Source organism: Cupressus sempervirens, chromosome 10, assembly GCF_028749045.1.
Source record: "Cupressus sempervirens isolate cs-2001-9-10 chromosome 10, ASM2874904v1, whole genome shotgun sequence".
Taxonomy (NCBI): domain Eukaryota; kingdom Viridiplantae; phylum Streptophyta; class Pinopsida; order Cupressales; family Cupressaceae; genus Cupressus; species Cupressus sempervirens.
This window is the reverse complement of record NC_143127.1, coordinates 49,968,224-49,983,776: the sequence shown is the minus strand read 5'-3', so window position 1 is coordinate 49,983,776 and position 15,553 is coordinate 49,968,224. Positions and strand designations below refer to the sequence as shown.

Below are 15,553 nucleotides of genomic sequence, written 5' to 3'. Positions count from 1 at the left end.
AACGGTACCAAGACAGATTATCAAAGCAGAAGACAACAGAGATCAAAATCATATCACAATTGGAGAAGTGATGAATAGGTTGATCCCTAACAACAGAGCTGAGAATACCCTGATTACTGTTCAGAATGCTTCTGAGATTAGAGCTGGAAGGAGACCTATTATTACAGTCAGCCCAATTCCCAGGCCTCCTGCAATTCCAATTCCTATTGCAGCTATACTCAACAATCCATTCAATATCATCAGACAAGGAGGGCTGAGGTTCAGCTGGTCAGAGCGAGCCTTAGCTTGGACTGCCTCAATGGCAGAATGACATTCTAGGTTGTTACTTTTTGCTTCATCTCTTTTTGATGTTTGATGGCCTGATGTTTAAGTAATGTTATGATCTGAACAGGCCCAGATCCTAGATACAATTTCCGATGTTGTTGTATCTGAACAGGCCCAGATCCTAGATACAATTTCCGATGTTGTTGTTCATACTCTGATATACTCTCTCGAGTTGATGTTAATCTTTTATTTTGGCTTTGATTATATTTAATAGAAAAAAAAAAGTAAATAGGACAGAAAACATCAAGAAAATATATCAGGAGAATGCAAGGAATATAACATTGACAACACCATAATTTTAATTGCTGCCAATACAATTTTTTATATAAATGTTATTATAGTGCTATAAACTGAATCCTAATATACCATGCAAGCAAATGAAGGTGACTGGAAAAAATCTAAAGGAAATCAAGATGAAGCCCAAACTAAGGAATCTTGAAGAACATACTGAAAAGCATCACTTGCAATCTCTGCTATGAATTTCTGTGTGGCAATTGACACCAGCCTAGTTCTGCCAAAAAACAAAATCTATTAGATTTGTTTATCATGTAGGTTTTATATGCAATAACAAAATCCTGAATCACACTGCCTATATATTTTTAATCAACTATGATAAATTGAAAAAAGAACTAAAAAACACTTAAGATTAATTCCATAAAAGAGCTTAATGAGTTTTATTCCTTTCAGTTTATATGCAATCCAAAAAAAATACTACATCAAAATGTATCTCAATTTCAAGCTATGATTTCTTGGAAACAGTTCTGTCGGAAAAAAATGTCAATTTACTTTTTAGTTAGCAATTACATCTTCCCAATTAAAGCCAGTAACCCATTTCAAGAAAATCCAAAATGTCACTTTTTCTCTATTCGTTCCTCAATATTTGTGAATCCTTTGCAGAGGCAAAAATGCAGAGGCCTTATCAAGAGGTATATATTAGAGAGAAATTGCAATTGCTACTAGTTCCTACCTTGTCCAACTATTTAACTTGGCACGTCCAAAAGTCTTCCATAACATCCTTCTTGAAGTACGCAATTAGCAGTTGTCTAGTAACATGCATATTAGTCTCTATCTATTAAAGGCTCTCCTCCTTTAAAAAAATTGAGAAGTGCTCCAACATGTCTCAAAATATTTATAATACAAAAGCTAGATTTCAGAGCCTTTTAAAACTATCAATAATAACCAAAAGTATATACATTTTACACTTCAAAATGGGCATAGTTATTGAAAACCCTAACATTGAAAACAATTATAAGTCAATGTGCATATAGTTCCACTAATAATTAATAATTAATCTATACATATCCAGTTGATGTTTCTGCACTCAATTGTGGGGGCATTGTGGGCATTACACTCCATGATCCCTCATCGGGATGATAAAGAACATAAGGAAAAAAATAGAAGAGTTGCAGACCTAAATCCTATTAAAAGATTGGGGGGGAATTGGAAGGGGAGAGAGAAAGAGCAAGACAATGGCAACTAAAAGGACCAAAAATAACAAATAACAAAGGTAAATAGGAGAATTGGACAAGAAACAAAACAGTTAAATACCAATTAGATTAAAAAAAGAAGCAACCCAAAAATAAAGAGGGAAAAAATCTAAAACATAAATGCACATACTCACATAAATATGATACTAGAAAACATCAAAACCATTAAGTTTTATATACATAAACAACTATTAGTATATATAAGTAAACAAATGACTATTAGTATATGCATATTAATATATAAAAATTAATATATATGTGTGCCTATTAAAGTGTGCATATTAATTTATACCTATACCCTCGTAAAAAGTTAGCACCCATAGTTGAATGCTCTATTAGGGCCCAATTTGGTGATTTTGAAGTCTACTATTCGTTATGCTCAATCTAGCAACCTAATTCTTCTTTTCTTGCTTATTTTCCACCATCTTGACACCCAGTTCAAATTTAAGATCGAAATCCTATGTAGAGAACAACTCAGTCATTCTACACCCAAGGATGTAGGCCCAAAATTGACCAAGGGCCCTATGTCGAGGTGTTAATGGAGAAGAAGTACCAGTAGTTGACCTAGATTAATTTTGAATCCTGAAATGATGGATGAGGTATATAAACACCCTATCTCTCCTCATTTTGGCTTCCATTATTATACTTTCATGATCTGCAATTGTGCAATTCACTTTTCAAGAGCATTTAAGCAATTAAGAGCTATTGAGCAATTGGATTGAAGATTTGAAGGCAACCATCCAAGATCTAGTTTCTCCAATTCATTGAAGTTAATTCCAAGGCAATCTTCTCCATTGAAGCAAGTTTCCTCCCACGATGCCCAAGTAGAGGAATTCTCAATCAAGCAAGAGGACTATTCCTTCTGTCTGTATTTATCTCTCCTTCATTGCAAGAAATTATCAAGCATGTCTACATTGAAAATCTAAGAGTGGTGTACGTAGATCGCTGAATTGTGAAGGCATCTTTGATTCCTTAGTTTCTAGCATCTTCACGGGTATAAATTATTCCAACATCTGTCCATGAGAGTTTATGCAAGCTGAATCAAACATTTATCTTCATGCAATTTTCTTTCATTTTCAAGGTTGATTGCTACACCGGGCTTTGCCTTTTGCCCTTTTTACCCAGCTTTTTTCTCCATTTTTTTGTGTACAGAAACAAGCTACAAAGTTGTCAAAACTTTTCCAAGTAGATCGAGAACTGTCAAAACATCTTTGAAAATTGAGTAGAAACCCAAGGTATAGTACCTGGGTATAGATTGGCTCGGCCATTGTATACCCTCTAGAATATGCTCAAACTTGACTAGCAGACAAGTTACAATGTTGGGATCTTAGTTACCAATACTTACAAGACTTTCTCTATGAGTTATTTAGATCTAAAGTAGCTTACTTCATTTGTTGCTTTAAGTGCATATAAATCTTTCTTAATCTACATTTATGTCATTATCATTTCCTATTTCAAGATTACATATTTAGTGAAGGATCACAACCCAATGCAACGCTTAAGTCACCTCTTAAGCCTAGTGCAACATCTTCCGTCCAAATGTGCAATCTTGAAAAGGAGAGGTGATCTCCCTATTTGGAATGCTTCCCTATTCATACTATACATCTTGGTAAACCCAACTTTTCTTATATACTTCCAATTTGGGGTCTAGATCTCTTTTTTATCCATTACATTTACTCCATTATATGCATTAAAACTTCATATTTGATTCGATAGTTAGACGTGATTTTCATTAATTGTACTTAATTGATGTTTGCTTATCTCTTTCAAAGTTAATATTTATATTAGATTAATCTCTTTTTCATCTTTTAGTACATGGGTGTTATTAGATTAAGTCTGTCTTACAACATTTTGGTTAGGAAAAGTCATAGACTTATGACTTCCTTTGATCCCAAGTCCTCTTTGTTTCTTAGGAATCTTGATGTAACCAACATGCCTACCAATGATATTCCTCCTATTGAGAACCGTAAGAATTTGCCTAAGGCAAAGAATGAAAATGCCAAGATCTAGAAGCTCAATAGGACTGATGGGTGTCATACTATATTCTATGCATAGTTCCAAAAATCGCCATGAAATCGCCGAAATCGCGATAAGATTCATGGCTCCCGATTTTTTTGGAATCGGAAATCGCTGGTGGCGATTTTTTCGCATGAATCGCCTGAATCGCCAAAATCGGCGATTCATGGAAAAAATCGCCAGAATCGCCATCGGGTATCGCCAGAAATCGGCCGCGGCAGCAAGGATAGAAAGTTCAATTTTTTTAAAAAAACACATGTTTTATTTGCTTTCTAAGTTGACTTTCCTCTTTGTTATAACCCTAAAGAGCCTTCTATTTGCTTAGTATGAGTAGAAGAGAGGAAGAGTGAGAGAGAAGAAGAGAAAAGAGAATCCATAGGTTTCCAACCGGCAAGAAGGAAGAGCACCAAAGAGATCAGAAGTCCATTTGGGGAGGCCATAAATTGCATTGGGAGCATTAAGGAGTCAATATCAACACTCCTCAACTCATTTGCAAGAGGTAAGTGTTGGTTTTTTTTTTGCATGTTAGTGTAGTATGCATTTTTTGTTAAATTTTTTTAGTGTTCATTTGCAAATCTTGAATGTTTTTTATTTTTAGTTTTACTAAATTGCAAACTAGGGTTTGTTGTTTTGTAGTTTTTGTTTATTAGTTGCAAACTTTGATTTTTTACATGAATTTTTTTATTGCAGCAGCCCTTTGCTTTCATTTTCCAATTTCCACAATGGGTAAAAAAGATGAATGCTGGAAATATAATGAAGAGTTTCTTGGGAGAACCAAATATCAAACAAAATGTATATTTTGCAAAGAAAAAATAAATTCGGGAGGTATCTATAGATTGAAATACCACATTGCTGGCATACCTGGCCATGATGGCACAGTTTGCACTCAACAAACCGCTGAGGCAAAACGCTCTTGTTTAGTGGCATTAGAAAAAATTGAACAAGACAAGTTGACTAAGAAAATGCAACTTGAAGGGTTAAGAGGTATTGGCTCCCGTGCTCCCACATCCGCAACCGCATCTACATCTGCATCAGCTTCCGCATCCGTAGGTTGTGTTGGGGAGGGTTCTTCTAGGCCTCCTTTTCATCCTAGTGCTAGTGCTCATGTGAGTGTTAGTGGTAGTCGGTCTCATACTGAGACAGAGTCCAACACCAACCTATTGCGGCCTAGAGTGCGGAAAAGCAGAATGGATAGTTACTTTGTGCCCCGCACTACTCCTGGCTCCCAACCCACGCTTGAGGGCATGGGTTTGAACAAGGAGATTCATGATGCTGCCAGAAAAGAGATTTGCAAATTCTGGTACTTTTGCAACATTCCATTTATTGCAGCCAGGTAATTGATTCTTTTTTCTTTGTTATCTTCAAAGTTAAAGTTAAAAGTAAAAGTAAAACTTTAATTATATCTACTTGTTTTATGATTTTAGTTTTTGACATCTAAATTTCTAATCAATATCATTATCTATTTGTGACAGGACTCCTTATTGGCAGAACATGATAGATGCAGTTGCCATTTGTGGTCCGGGGTTTAAAGCCCCAACTGAGGCTGAGTTGAGTGGATACCTCCTGGAGGAAATGGTTGAGGATATGAGGCATGAGCTTGAGGACAACCGAAAGGAGTGGATCGAAAAGGGTTGCACCATCATGACTGATGGTTGGACAGATAGGAGGGGAAGAACACTCCTCAATTTTCTTGTATCCTGTGGAGGTGATTGATCATTCTACTTTCCTACATACATAATTTTGAATCGTGATTGACTATTTCAAATTTTGATTTGTTGATTGCTAATAGTAATTATAATTCGTTGTTTTGTTACTTGTAGGATATACCATGTTCCTCAAATCCATTGATGCTTCTGCTCATGTAAAAAACGCCACATACTTATGTGAGGTTATTGAGGAAGTTATAGCAGAGGTGGGGGAACAACATGTGGTGCAAGTGGTGACGGATAATGCAGCAAGTTATGTTGCTGCAGGTAAACTTTTAACTTTTTAAGTTTTGAAAATAAATTTATTTGAATTTTGAACTTTTTCTAATTCTAACTTAGAATTTCTAAGTTTCCTAAGTTCTAAGTTCTAACATGTTTGAAATTTGAATTTCTAATTATCTTAAAATTGTTGTAGGCAAACTTTTGATGGAGAGGCACCCCACCATATTTTGGTCCCCTTGTGCAGCACACTGCCTTGACCTCATGTTGGAGGAAATTGGCAAACTTGAGTGGGTCAAGTCATGTGTGGAAAGGGCAAAAAACATATGTAAGTTTATTTATAATCATTCATTTGTCCTTAGCACAATGAGGAAGTACACAGGAGACAAAGAGTTAGCTCGTCCAGGGATCACGAGGTTTGCCTCGAATTTCATCACCTTGCAGTCCTTGTTGACATCAAGGGATGATTTGAGGAGCATGTTTGTTGGGCGGGAGTGGATTTCATCTTCGTATGCTACGACCACTGCAGGGATAGATGTGGTGGATTGCATATTTGATGATGATGGTTTTTGGAAACCTGCTAGAGAAATACTTAAGGTAATTTTATTGCAATTTAACATTTAATATTTTACAGTTTACTATGCTAATTGTTTAATGATTTAGTTTTACCTTATATTATTGAATTATTCTATGTTTAAGTTTTGACTCAAATTTTTGTTTTACTTTATATGTAGGCCACTGAGCCTCTTGTATCTCTCCTACGAACTGCTGATGGGGAGAAGCCCTCTATGGGCTACATATATGAGGGCATGGATAGGGCCAAGGAGGCCATTAAAGCTCAGTATGCAGGAGTGCAGGAGAAGTATGCCCCTATTTGGGACATCATTGATAGGAGATGGCAGAATCAGCTCCACAGACCCATCCATGCAGCAGCTTACTTTTTGAATTCGGCATTTCGTTTCCGTCCTGACTTCAAGGCGGATGAGGAGGTTCTCACCGGATTATATACAGTGATCCAGAGGTTGAGTACTGATGAGGATAGCAGTGCTGCAATTATTGAGCTTGATAAGTTCAATAATAAAGAAGGGCCACTTTTCTCTAGCAGGGTAGCCATAGATGCTCGGGAAACAATACAGCCAGGTAAAAATTAAATAATATATTCAATGTTCATGAATCTAGATTCTAAACTTAAAGTTGATTATGTAATTTTAGAGTTAACTTGTAATTTGTAATTTGTAAATGAGACTAATTATTTTTATTTTCCCTTATTTCAGATAGATGGTGGCAAATGTTTGGGGCCACAACCCCAAAACTTCAAAAAATTGCCATTCGTATTCTGAGTCAGCCAAGCAGCGCTTCTGGATGTGAGCGCAGTTGGTCCATGTTCGAGCACATCCACTCGAAGAGGAGAAACAGGTTGACAGTGCAGAGGTTGAATGATCTTGTCTTCGTTCATTACAACCTCCGTCTTAGGATCAGACAGATTTTGGGCACTGACTCCTCTCCGATCATTCTGGAGGAGATTGATCCAGAATCAGAGTGGCTCACAGAGGTTGTAGATCCAGTCTTCACTGAGGAAGACCGTGCGTGGATTGACCAGGTGGATATAGAGGCTGAGGCAGCTAGAGCGCGTTCTTCAGGCATTGGTAGACGCACACGTGCACGCACAGACACAGGCCCTAGCGACATTCGTGAGCCCATCTTATATGCGGGAGATATGGCTCGACAGTCCTCTAGGACCTACATTAGACGCCTTGCTACTAGGCAGACTGGATACTCAGAGGCTGAGGCTGAGGCTGTAGCCGAGCTTGAGGATGATGTTGAGGATGATGATGACTATGAGCCTGAGGCTTGAGCTGGAGCCTTGTTTTTATATTTTGTTTACAGATATTGATACTGAATCATTGATAGACATATGTTTCAAAGTTTCAAACTTTCATGGATCTTCATCTTAGATTCTTACATAAATTTATGATTTGATGTCTTATGGATCATCTTACATACATTCTATGATTTAAATCATTATGATCATTTGATTTCTATTTACTTCAGCTAGCCTACAATTTACATTTTAGAATCTTAGATAACATAGTTACGTATGTGATGGATTTTATGTTTCATGTTTATGTATGTTAAGTTTTAACTTCTATTTGATGATGTTATAGTGTGCTTAAGTTATATTCAATAAAGGGTGCATGAAATAAGTTTTAAATTGTTAAAATCTTTAAATTTAACGGGTTTTTTCAAATTTGCCGATTCATCGCCGATTCATTGCCGATTCACGATTCGATTCGACCTTGCCGATTCCGATCCGATTCCGATTCACGTTTCTTTGATTCTATGTCATCTTTGTTGATGAAGCTTAAATTTCTCTATACTCTCTCTCAAGGCATTTAGTTTCCTGCTACCTTCCTCACTACTCCACCAACTCCTAAAACTACTTGGCCTCCTGTGTTTGTCCATAACTGGAAACAACAAGTGTTGATCACTCCATATACAACAGAAGATCTAAAATAATAATATATTTACTACCCCACAGGATGGCAGGAAACTGCTTTGAGACCATTGTAATAACTCGACTGGCTCACACTACTGTAATGCTGGATAAGATTGTTTTTGTTTTAAAATGTCTTGCAATTTGTGTTTTTTCTCAGAATATATGAATGTTTTGGTGTATATCAAATACTGGAATATGCAAGTAAATAACTCACAACTAATAATGCCAAATATCAAATTTTGAACAACCTTGCAATTAATGACTTGCAAAGTTATTGCTTCACAAATTGAAAATTACAATTAAATATAAGGGGAACCTGAAATGTTTGATATAATTCCAATTTGTAGCAAACTGAACACATTCCACCTTGAGCTTCAAATGACACCAATCACAGCCTATATAGGAAAGGCCCACATCTTCAGTAGTCACCAACAACACCAATACTGCATCCCTTTAAATGCCGAGATAATGGCATTAAAATCAGATGCTCTATCAGTTTCTAGACACCCAAATTTGCGATTGCAGCAGCTTGGGAAAGTGCCAATAATGCCGTCTGAAAGCTACAGTTGCATGGGAAAAAATAGGACACAAATGCTATCCAACGCTGCCCAATATGTATCACCAGAAACTAAAAAACCCAATGCCAATATGCAGCAAAGATTGACGCTAGAAAACAGAGATGTGAAATGCCCAAAACGTGTCTCTATATAGTGTTGATGTTTTGGTAGCTTTAGTAGGATAAACCTATGCAATGAAAGAGAAATTAATATAATTAACATGATTCATATATATACACACACACAACTTTAATTAAGTTTGCCATTATATTAGTTATATTAATAAATCTTCGTTTATTCCTCATACAAATACAAAAGGACGCTGCCATTTGGAAAGTACATACCAAACTTTATGGCAGTGCAAATACATTTGCAGTGATCCTCATAAAACCAAAATCGTATCAGAGCCTACTGCAGATGTATAAAAGCCAGAATGGAATAATGAGATTATTCATAGAGGGATCCTATAATAAAAATCAGAAGTAGCAGATCTATTTTTTATGACAGTAACTCCTCATGTGTTCTCTGTTACCATCATCGCTAGACTGGAAAGCTGAAAACACAAGATCCACCATAAGTGAATGATAGATGGAAAAATGTCAATCCCTCCAAAATACCATTTGGGTGCTGCAGCGTTGTAGTCTGTATGCAAGAACACATGTAACAGTTGGAGATATAAGAAGGGAAACATATGTTCTCCATTTGTTTCAGAAAGTACATTGCCATCAGTTCTTCAGTTATAGCAATTAAACACAAAGCTGACAGTGATCAGAAGAATCATGACAGCAACCAAATTGAGAATAGCGGGGGATTGATATGATGTGGACAATATCGACAAAATGGGGGAATAGTCTGCAAGGAAATTGAGTCACCAGTAAGAAGAATCTGAAGCATCCTCGCAGCTCAATTATATAGTCGTAGAAATATTATCCAGAGGGAGATACTAATTTGAATAACAAGATTATATTGAAAACCCACCCTTGTGTCATCAAAGACCATACTATGCATTACATATATATCATTGGGCTTCTCTATTCACGGCAAATCGATTCATGGCTGGGGAACATGTGAGACATACAGTCTAGAAGGAAATACAAACTATATATATATGTGAGGAATAAGGAATATGAAAGGTATTTTCAATTTTCATGGGAAGACTTTCACGGAAATGAATATAATTGGTTGAGTTGATATCAATTGTAATGAACTGGATTCCAGTCAGATGTGTTAGGGTAGCAGAGACAATAAAATGGTTTATAGATGAGCTTTAAAGGATATTATTATAATGTACAAATCTCATAGATTGGATAAGCCTGATAGCAACAAATTCATTGGGGAAGACTGTCTGTGTATCCAGATTCACCTATTGTAGAGTTCTTGGAGATAAGAGTCTATATTAATGCTCTATTGGTCATGGGAAGTTTCTATGTCATGAAATCTTATCGAGGGGTTGGCCTAAATTAAGAAGGTTGACTAGCAAGAACCAAGACTTACAGACGTGTACTACAACAAGCACATAGACAATTATCATGCTCTAAGGAATGTGGACGCTCTGTCAACCATTGTACTGAAGAGAAATAAGAAAATGATATAATCAAAGGCAGAGATGAGCAGAGGAACCTTTCAGCATGATCCCATTCTAATCTAGTGCAACATCTCCACTCACAACCACCAATCCACATGAACGGCATCAATTTACCTTACTCCTTTTATGCAAGGACATCAGCTGAAGGAAAATATTGCCAGACAAGGCCGACAACAATCCACTCGCTCTGAAATGTGGATCCTTATTGTTCGATAGCGGAAATGAACCCGATGCGTAAAATTAATTATATTCCTTGACTCATAATTACAAGCTCGTCACTCACTAAGGGGTTGGCGTGGATGGCATGGAAACTTAATCAAATAGTTATGGATGGGCCCATGCTTAATGTATCTAATAGAAACCAAGAGAAGCATTAGAGCCCTAAATTTGCCAGAGGTGCATTCGATCCTTGTGAACATGTAAGGTGATATGTAATTAAAAGATTAAAAGGTATGAATACTAACTTTTATGGATGTAGTACTATGATGAGTTATATGAAGATTATGTGGAATGTTTTTGGTCAAGCAAATAGATTATGTGTGTGTGTGTGTGTGTGTGTGTGTGTGTGTGTGTGTGTGTGTGTGTGTGTGTGTGTGTGTGTGTGTGTGTAATTGTATTTGCATTTGAATCAAATATTTATTCAAAATGATATTTAATAATTTGATATAATGATTGTGAGATCTAATATGGGAATATGAAAGATTAAGTTCTTACTTCTATTATTGAAAATATAAAAAAAATATTACACTCATTTATGTTATTGTTAGTAATAGACAAGAATTAAATTTCTAATAGCCTAATTAACATTCTTATTTGTATTTCTATACATCCCACCAAGAACTATTTGCCTTGATCTCTTCCTTCGAGTGTGTTCTTGCAGGAAGAGGGAATCTGACACATCCATCTGAATGAGCACATAGAGGATATGTATCAGTTTATCTTTGAAGATCTTGACTGTCGAATTCAAAGGGAGTGTATGACACTTCATCAAAGGTAACTTTGGTTGAGGACTCAGATGATTGATCTTCAAAGGGAGTTCAAAAGTCTTTGTATGTGACTATATGACCTTAATGGGCCTATCCCTTGTGTACATCATAAGGAAGTGACAACTTCCAAATGATCGTCACTTGTATTTGCAGAAGTTATTGAAAGGTGACGATATTACAATAACTTAAGTTTCTATTATGATGGATATCTTACAATGTCTATGCAGATCATGATAGATTATACGTTGCATGGTGAATGTTTATATGGTAAGCATTTTGAGAATGTGTGTGCACGTACCTTATAGACTTTCTTTTTTTTGAGTACATGGTGAATGCAATGCAAATTGATGTTCTAGAGGCCATTACACAGAGTACTTGGTGAATATCGGCAACTTGATGTTCAGGAGACCATTACTCACAGTACTTGGAGAATATCTTGCATCTCAACATTTTGCAGGCCATTACTCGAAGAGTATTTGGTGAATATCATATATTGTTATTTTGGAGACCAATACTCAAATGTGATATCAAAATGGTGAATATCATATGTTGATATTTTGAAGACCAATACTTTGATATCATATGTGATATCAAAATCGTGGATATCTTTTGATCAAAGATATCTTTAAAATTTGTCATACCTAATATTACCAACGGTGTAATACGTACCCTATGTTTATCCTCACTGGCTAAGAGGGAGTGGTGATGTTTTGGTAGCTTTAGTAGGACAAACCTATGAGATCAAAGAAAAATTAATATAATTACAATGATTCCTATATATATATATATATATATATATATACACACACACACACACAACTTTAATTAAGTTTGCCATTATATTAATTATATTAATGAATAAACATGTCCCATGAAGGGTCATGTCTCTTCTCTTGGTTTATTCCTCATACAAATACAAGAGGATGTTGCCATTCGGAAACTATATACCAAACATTGTGGTAGTGCAAATACATTTGCAGCGATCCTTAGAAAATCAAGATATAGCAGATGCAAGTATCAATAATACCTCCAATTTTCTTCACAAATTCAGCCAACTAAAATACTCTCCTTAGAAACAATAGCAACAATTAGGAGGAATGACAAATCATATACCTCAACACAATTTGTCAAGCAATTTCGGAATAATTTTAAAAATTGAATCTACAATACTTTAGTTGTAGATCCCAAACCCTTATACTTCAACAAGGGCATACAAATTTAGAACTTTAGAAGTGTCACAAAGACAACAAAGAAAAATAAGATAATCAAATGATCAGATGCTTTTCTCATCAAATGGGCTCATATTTATAATCTCGAAATGGCACAAGTTTCCCAAATAAGCTCCACAACATTAAAATATAATAAAGTGTCATGATAATATAATTTATTAATTGTTTTTGGCTCCGAAAATGACCTTTTCCACCATAACGTAATATTTTGACCCACAAGGCCATTGTTTCTTGTGCCCACAATTGAAATCTTTTCGACCCGGTTCCAACAAGCTATGATACTGAGGTGACCAACATAAAACACCAACAAAAATAGCAACCTCGGCATATTTATATTAATAATAGTAATAATTCACCATCTTGCGAAAACAACTGTAGAAGCATTAGAATCGAAAACTGACAACACCAAAGTGATCATAATGAAGAAAGACAATGAATGAACATGACGAGGTGACTTAATATAAATAGAAGCTTACTACAAGACTCTTGGAGCCCAAACCAAAAGCCCAAAATAAAAACTGAGAGCATCACTCAATTCCTCTAACTCAACAGAGCCCATCGAAACCAATAATTGACTTACTATAAATAGTAACTCTCTAAAACGGAGCCAAAACACACCACAGGTGGAAAGCATGTAACCCCACAACTGAGAACCTCAAATCCCACTGTCAGCTCACGAGGGTTGTGATGGTCAATTGACCAAGACAACTATAGGAACCTACTAAAAATGGGTACATTATACAAATTCCAAAGACCAAGATGCCTCCTCAAAAGATGAAGAAAGAAGAGAAGCAAAGAAGCCTCTCGCCCTCCCCTCAATGTAAAATCTACAGCCATGATAGATGCTCCTAAATCAATGTAGAAGTTGCACCAAGAAAACTAAATATATTCTTCGCTCTAGGAAGATACGGTGCCATAGGTGTCTAAAAGAATCCTCCCCAATTAGTAGGAAGAATGCTCAGGATGTATGTTGTCTCAGGAAACTAAATAGGAATCTCCAACACATGAGTATTATCAACTATGCAATGAGACATCTCAAGTGAAATTTGAGACTCGTGAATGCCAATCTCCAAAGACTCAATTGTCTTCTCTAAAGTAAAAGAGACCTCCAAATGCTATAAGAAAGTTTCCACAATCATGTCAAACTCAAAAGAAGGAACAAGTGGAGAATCATGAGGGTCAAAGTGTTCCCTTGCAACAACTGAGAAGGATCATCCTCAACAATGATGTCTACCAAATCCTTAATGTAGGACTCCACAAACAATCCTGCAATGTCTATCAAGAAGTCATCCCAAGGAGTGTAATTGGAAGACAAGGAATGTCCTTCTGCACATAATCACTTGAATCCATGGATGTGTGAATGCAAGTATCATCATGAACAATAATAGATGTGATCTCAACTGGAGAAGTAGGAGATGCGACTTGAGGATTTGGATCAGCACGACGCTCATATTTTACAAGTTCTTTGATGTACTCTAATGTGTCATCATCATAGGGAATATTATTTGCATCATTAAGTGGAATGAGACTAAATTCAACTGGATCAGCTGGTACTGAAGGAATATCTAGATCTCTAAAATGTTCCAATTCATGAGAGTTAAACCAAGCACACCTCTAATATGTTCATTTTTAATCATTTAAGCTTCTCTCTTCCAATATGTTTTTGGCTCGAGAATGAGTCCATAAAGACGAAGCAAGACATTATACCATCTACAATGTGTGATGATGCCTTTTGCCCATAATGCATAATTAAACCTAGTTAACTCTATAACAGTAGAATGTTGATGTAGGAGCATCTTAGGCTTGTTGGCAATCCTGCATGTTGGAGGGATTTTGGCGTGAAGTTGTGGACTCGGTCACCAAAGGAGTGATGCTCAGTCGTTATTGGGCATAGTTTTGGCTGTGGAGCTTGATAGACACTGGGAGCTCAGTATACTCTATAGAGCTTGACAGACATTGGGAGCTCGGCATACTCTATGGAGCTCAGCATGCACTGGGAGCTCAACAAGCACTGTGGTGCTCAGCAAGCTCTGGGAGCTCGGCATTGCTTGGGAATTTGCTGATGCTCGGTTTGGTCTTTCTAAGACTCGGCTTGGTCTTGGTTCCTGTTGATGCCAAGTTGTCTATGAGCCGAATTTTGGCATTTAATTTGTGTTGTAGCCGACTTGTGGCTCAACATATATTTAATGTAAGGGATTTAATTTAGTTTGTAATGAACTAGACTGACTTGTGGCTTGGTTGGTTATAAGTAGGGGGTTTTGTGGAGTCTTTAAGATTATTATTATCATCCAACTTGGAGAAAAGGATGAACGGTAGATGCGAACTTTGAAGAGCTAGCAGTTGTGGCTTGAGAACCAGAGGATTGCTTGGTGGACCTAAGGGTACACATGTGGATTCTTCTTGGAATTCTTATCCAGTTGTGGATCTGGACTAGCTAAGATTGGGTTTTGTGTTGTAAGTTGGATCTTGTAGAACTGATATTGTAATTGTTGTTTGTATTTGGCCCTAACCCGAAAGGCCTTACAGCCGAGCATATTGCATGTAATCAATTATTTTATGAATGAAGAGTTGTGATTTGGTATCAGATCTTACATTATTGTTGCTTGTTGTTGTGTTTCTGTTGTGTGGTTATTTGTTGGGGGTTTGGACATCTCCTTTGGGGATTCGTCAGCCTTGCACTGCATCAGATGTAGTATCATGATTACATCAATAATGTAACTCCCAAAATGCAATAAATAAAAGAACCCCTCCCCTCCTAAATAGATGCTTTTGGCACTTTATATGTAGTGCGAGTACAATTTTCTGCTTGCTCAATCTGGCAAAGTGGACTTCTGATTGTGATTATTACAATAACTATAAAGCAATAAAAGACTCAATACAATTAGGACACTAGATCTCTAAAGGGCCCACAAAGTACAAGTACCCAAAAGGCCAAAATAGACCAAAT

General features: G+C 36.4%; 2 protein-coding genes across 2 annotated transcripts in view; one reads left to right on the top strand and one right to left on the bottom strand.

The window, feature by feature from the left end:
- Positions 1-15,553, bottom strand: part of TAFII15 (TBP-associated factor II 15) — an 85,191-nt gene that overhangs the window by 35,739 nt on the left and 33,899 nt on the right. The window contains exon 4 of the mRNA XM_089807886.1: positions 773-835. Coding sequence (XP_089664012.1) covers positions 773-835 — 63 coding nt within the window. The remainder of the gene's footprint in view (positions 1-772; positions 836-15,553) is intronic.
- On the top strand, positions 3,895-7,798 carry LOC149532507 (uncharacterized). Its single transcript, XM_089807885.1, has 7 exons — positions 3,895-4,326; positions 4,518-5,160; positions 5,300-5,532; positions 5,648-5,800; positions 5,949-6,349; positions 6,487-6,892; positions 7,027-7,798. Exons 2-7 carry the CDS (start codon positions 4,550-4,552, stop codon positions 7,605-7,607), a joined length of 2,385 nt encoding a protein of 794 aa, XP_089664011.1. The 5' UTR covers positions 3,895-4,326; positions 4,518-4,549; the 3' UTR covers positions 7,608-7,798.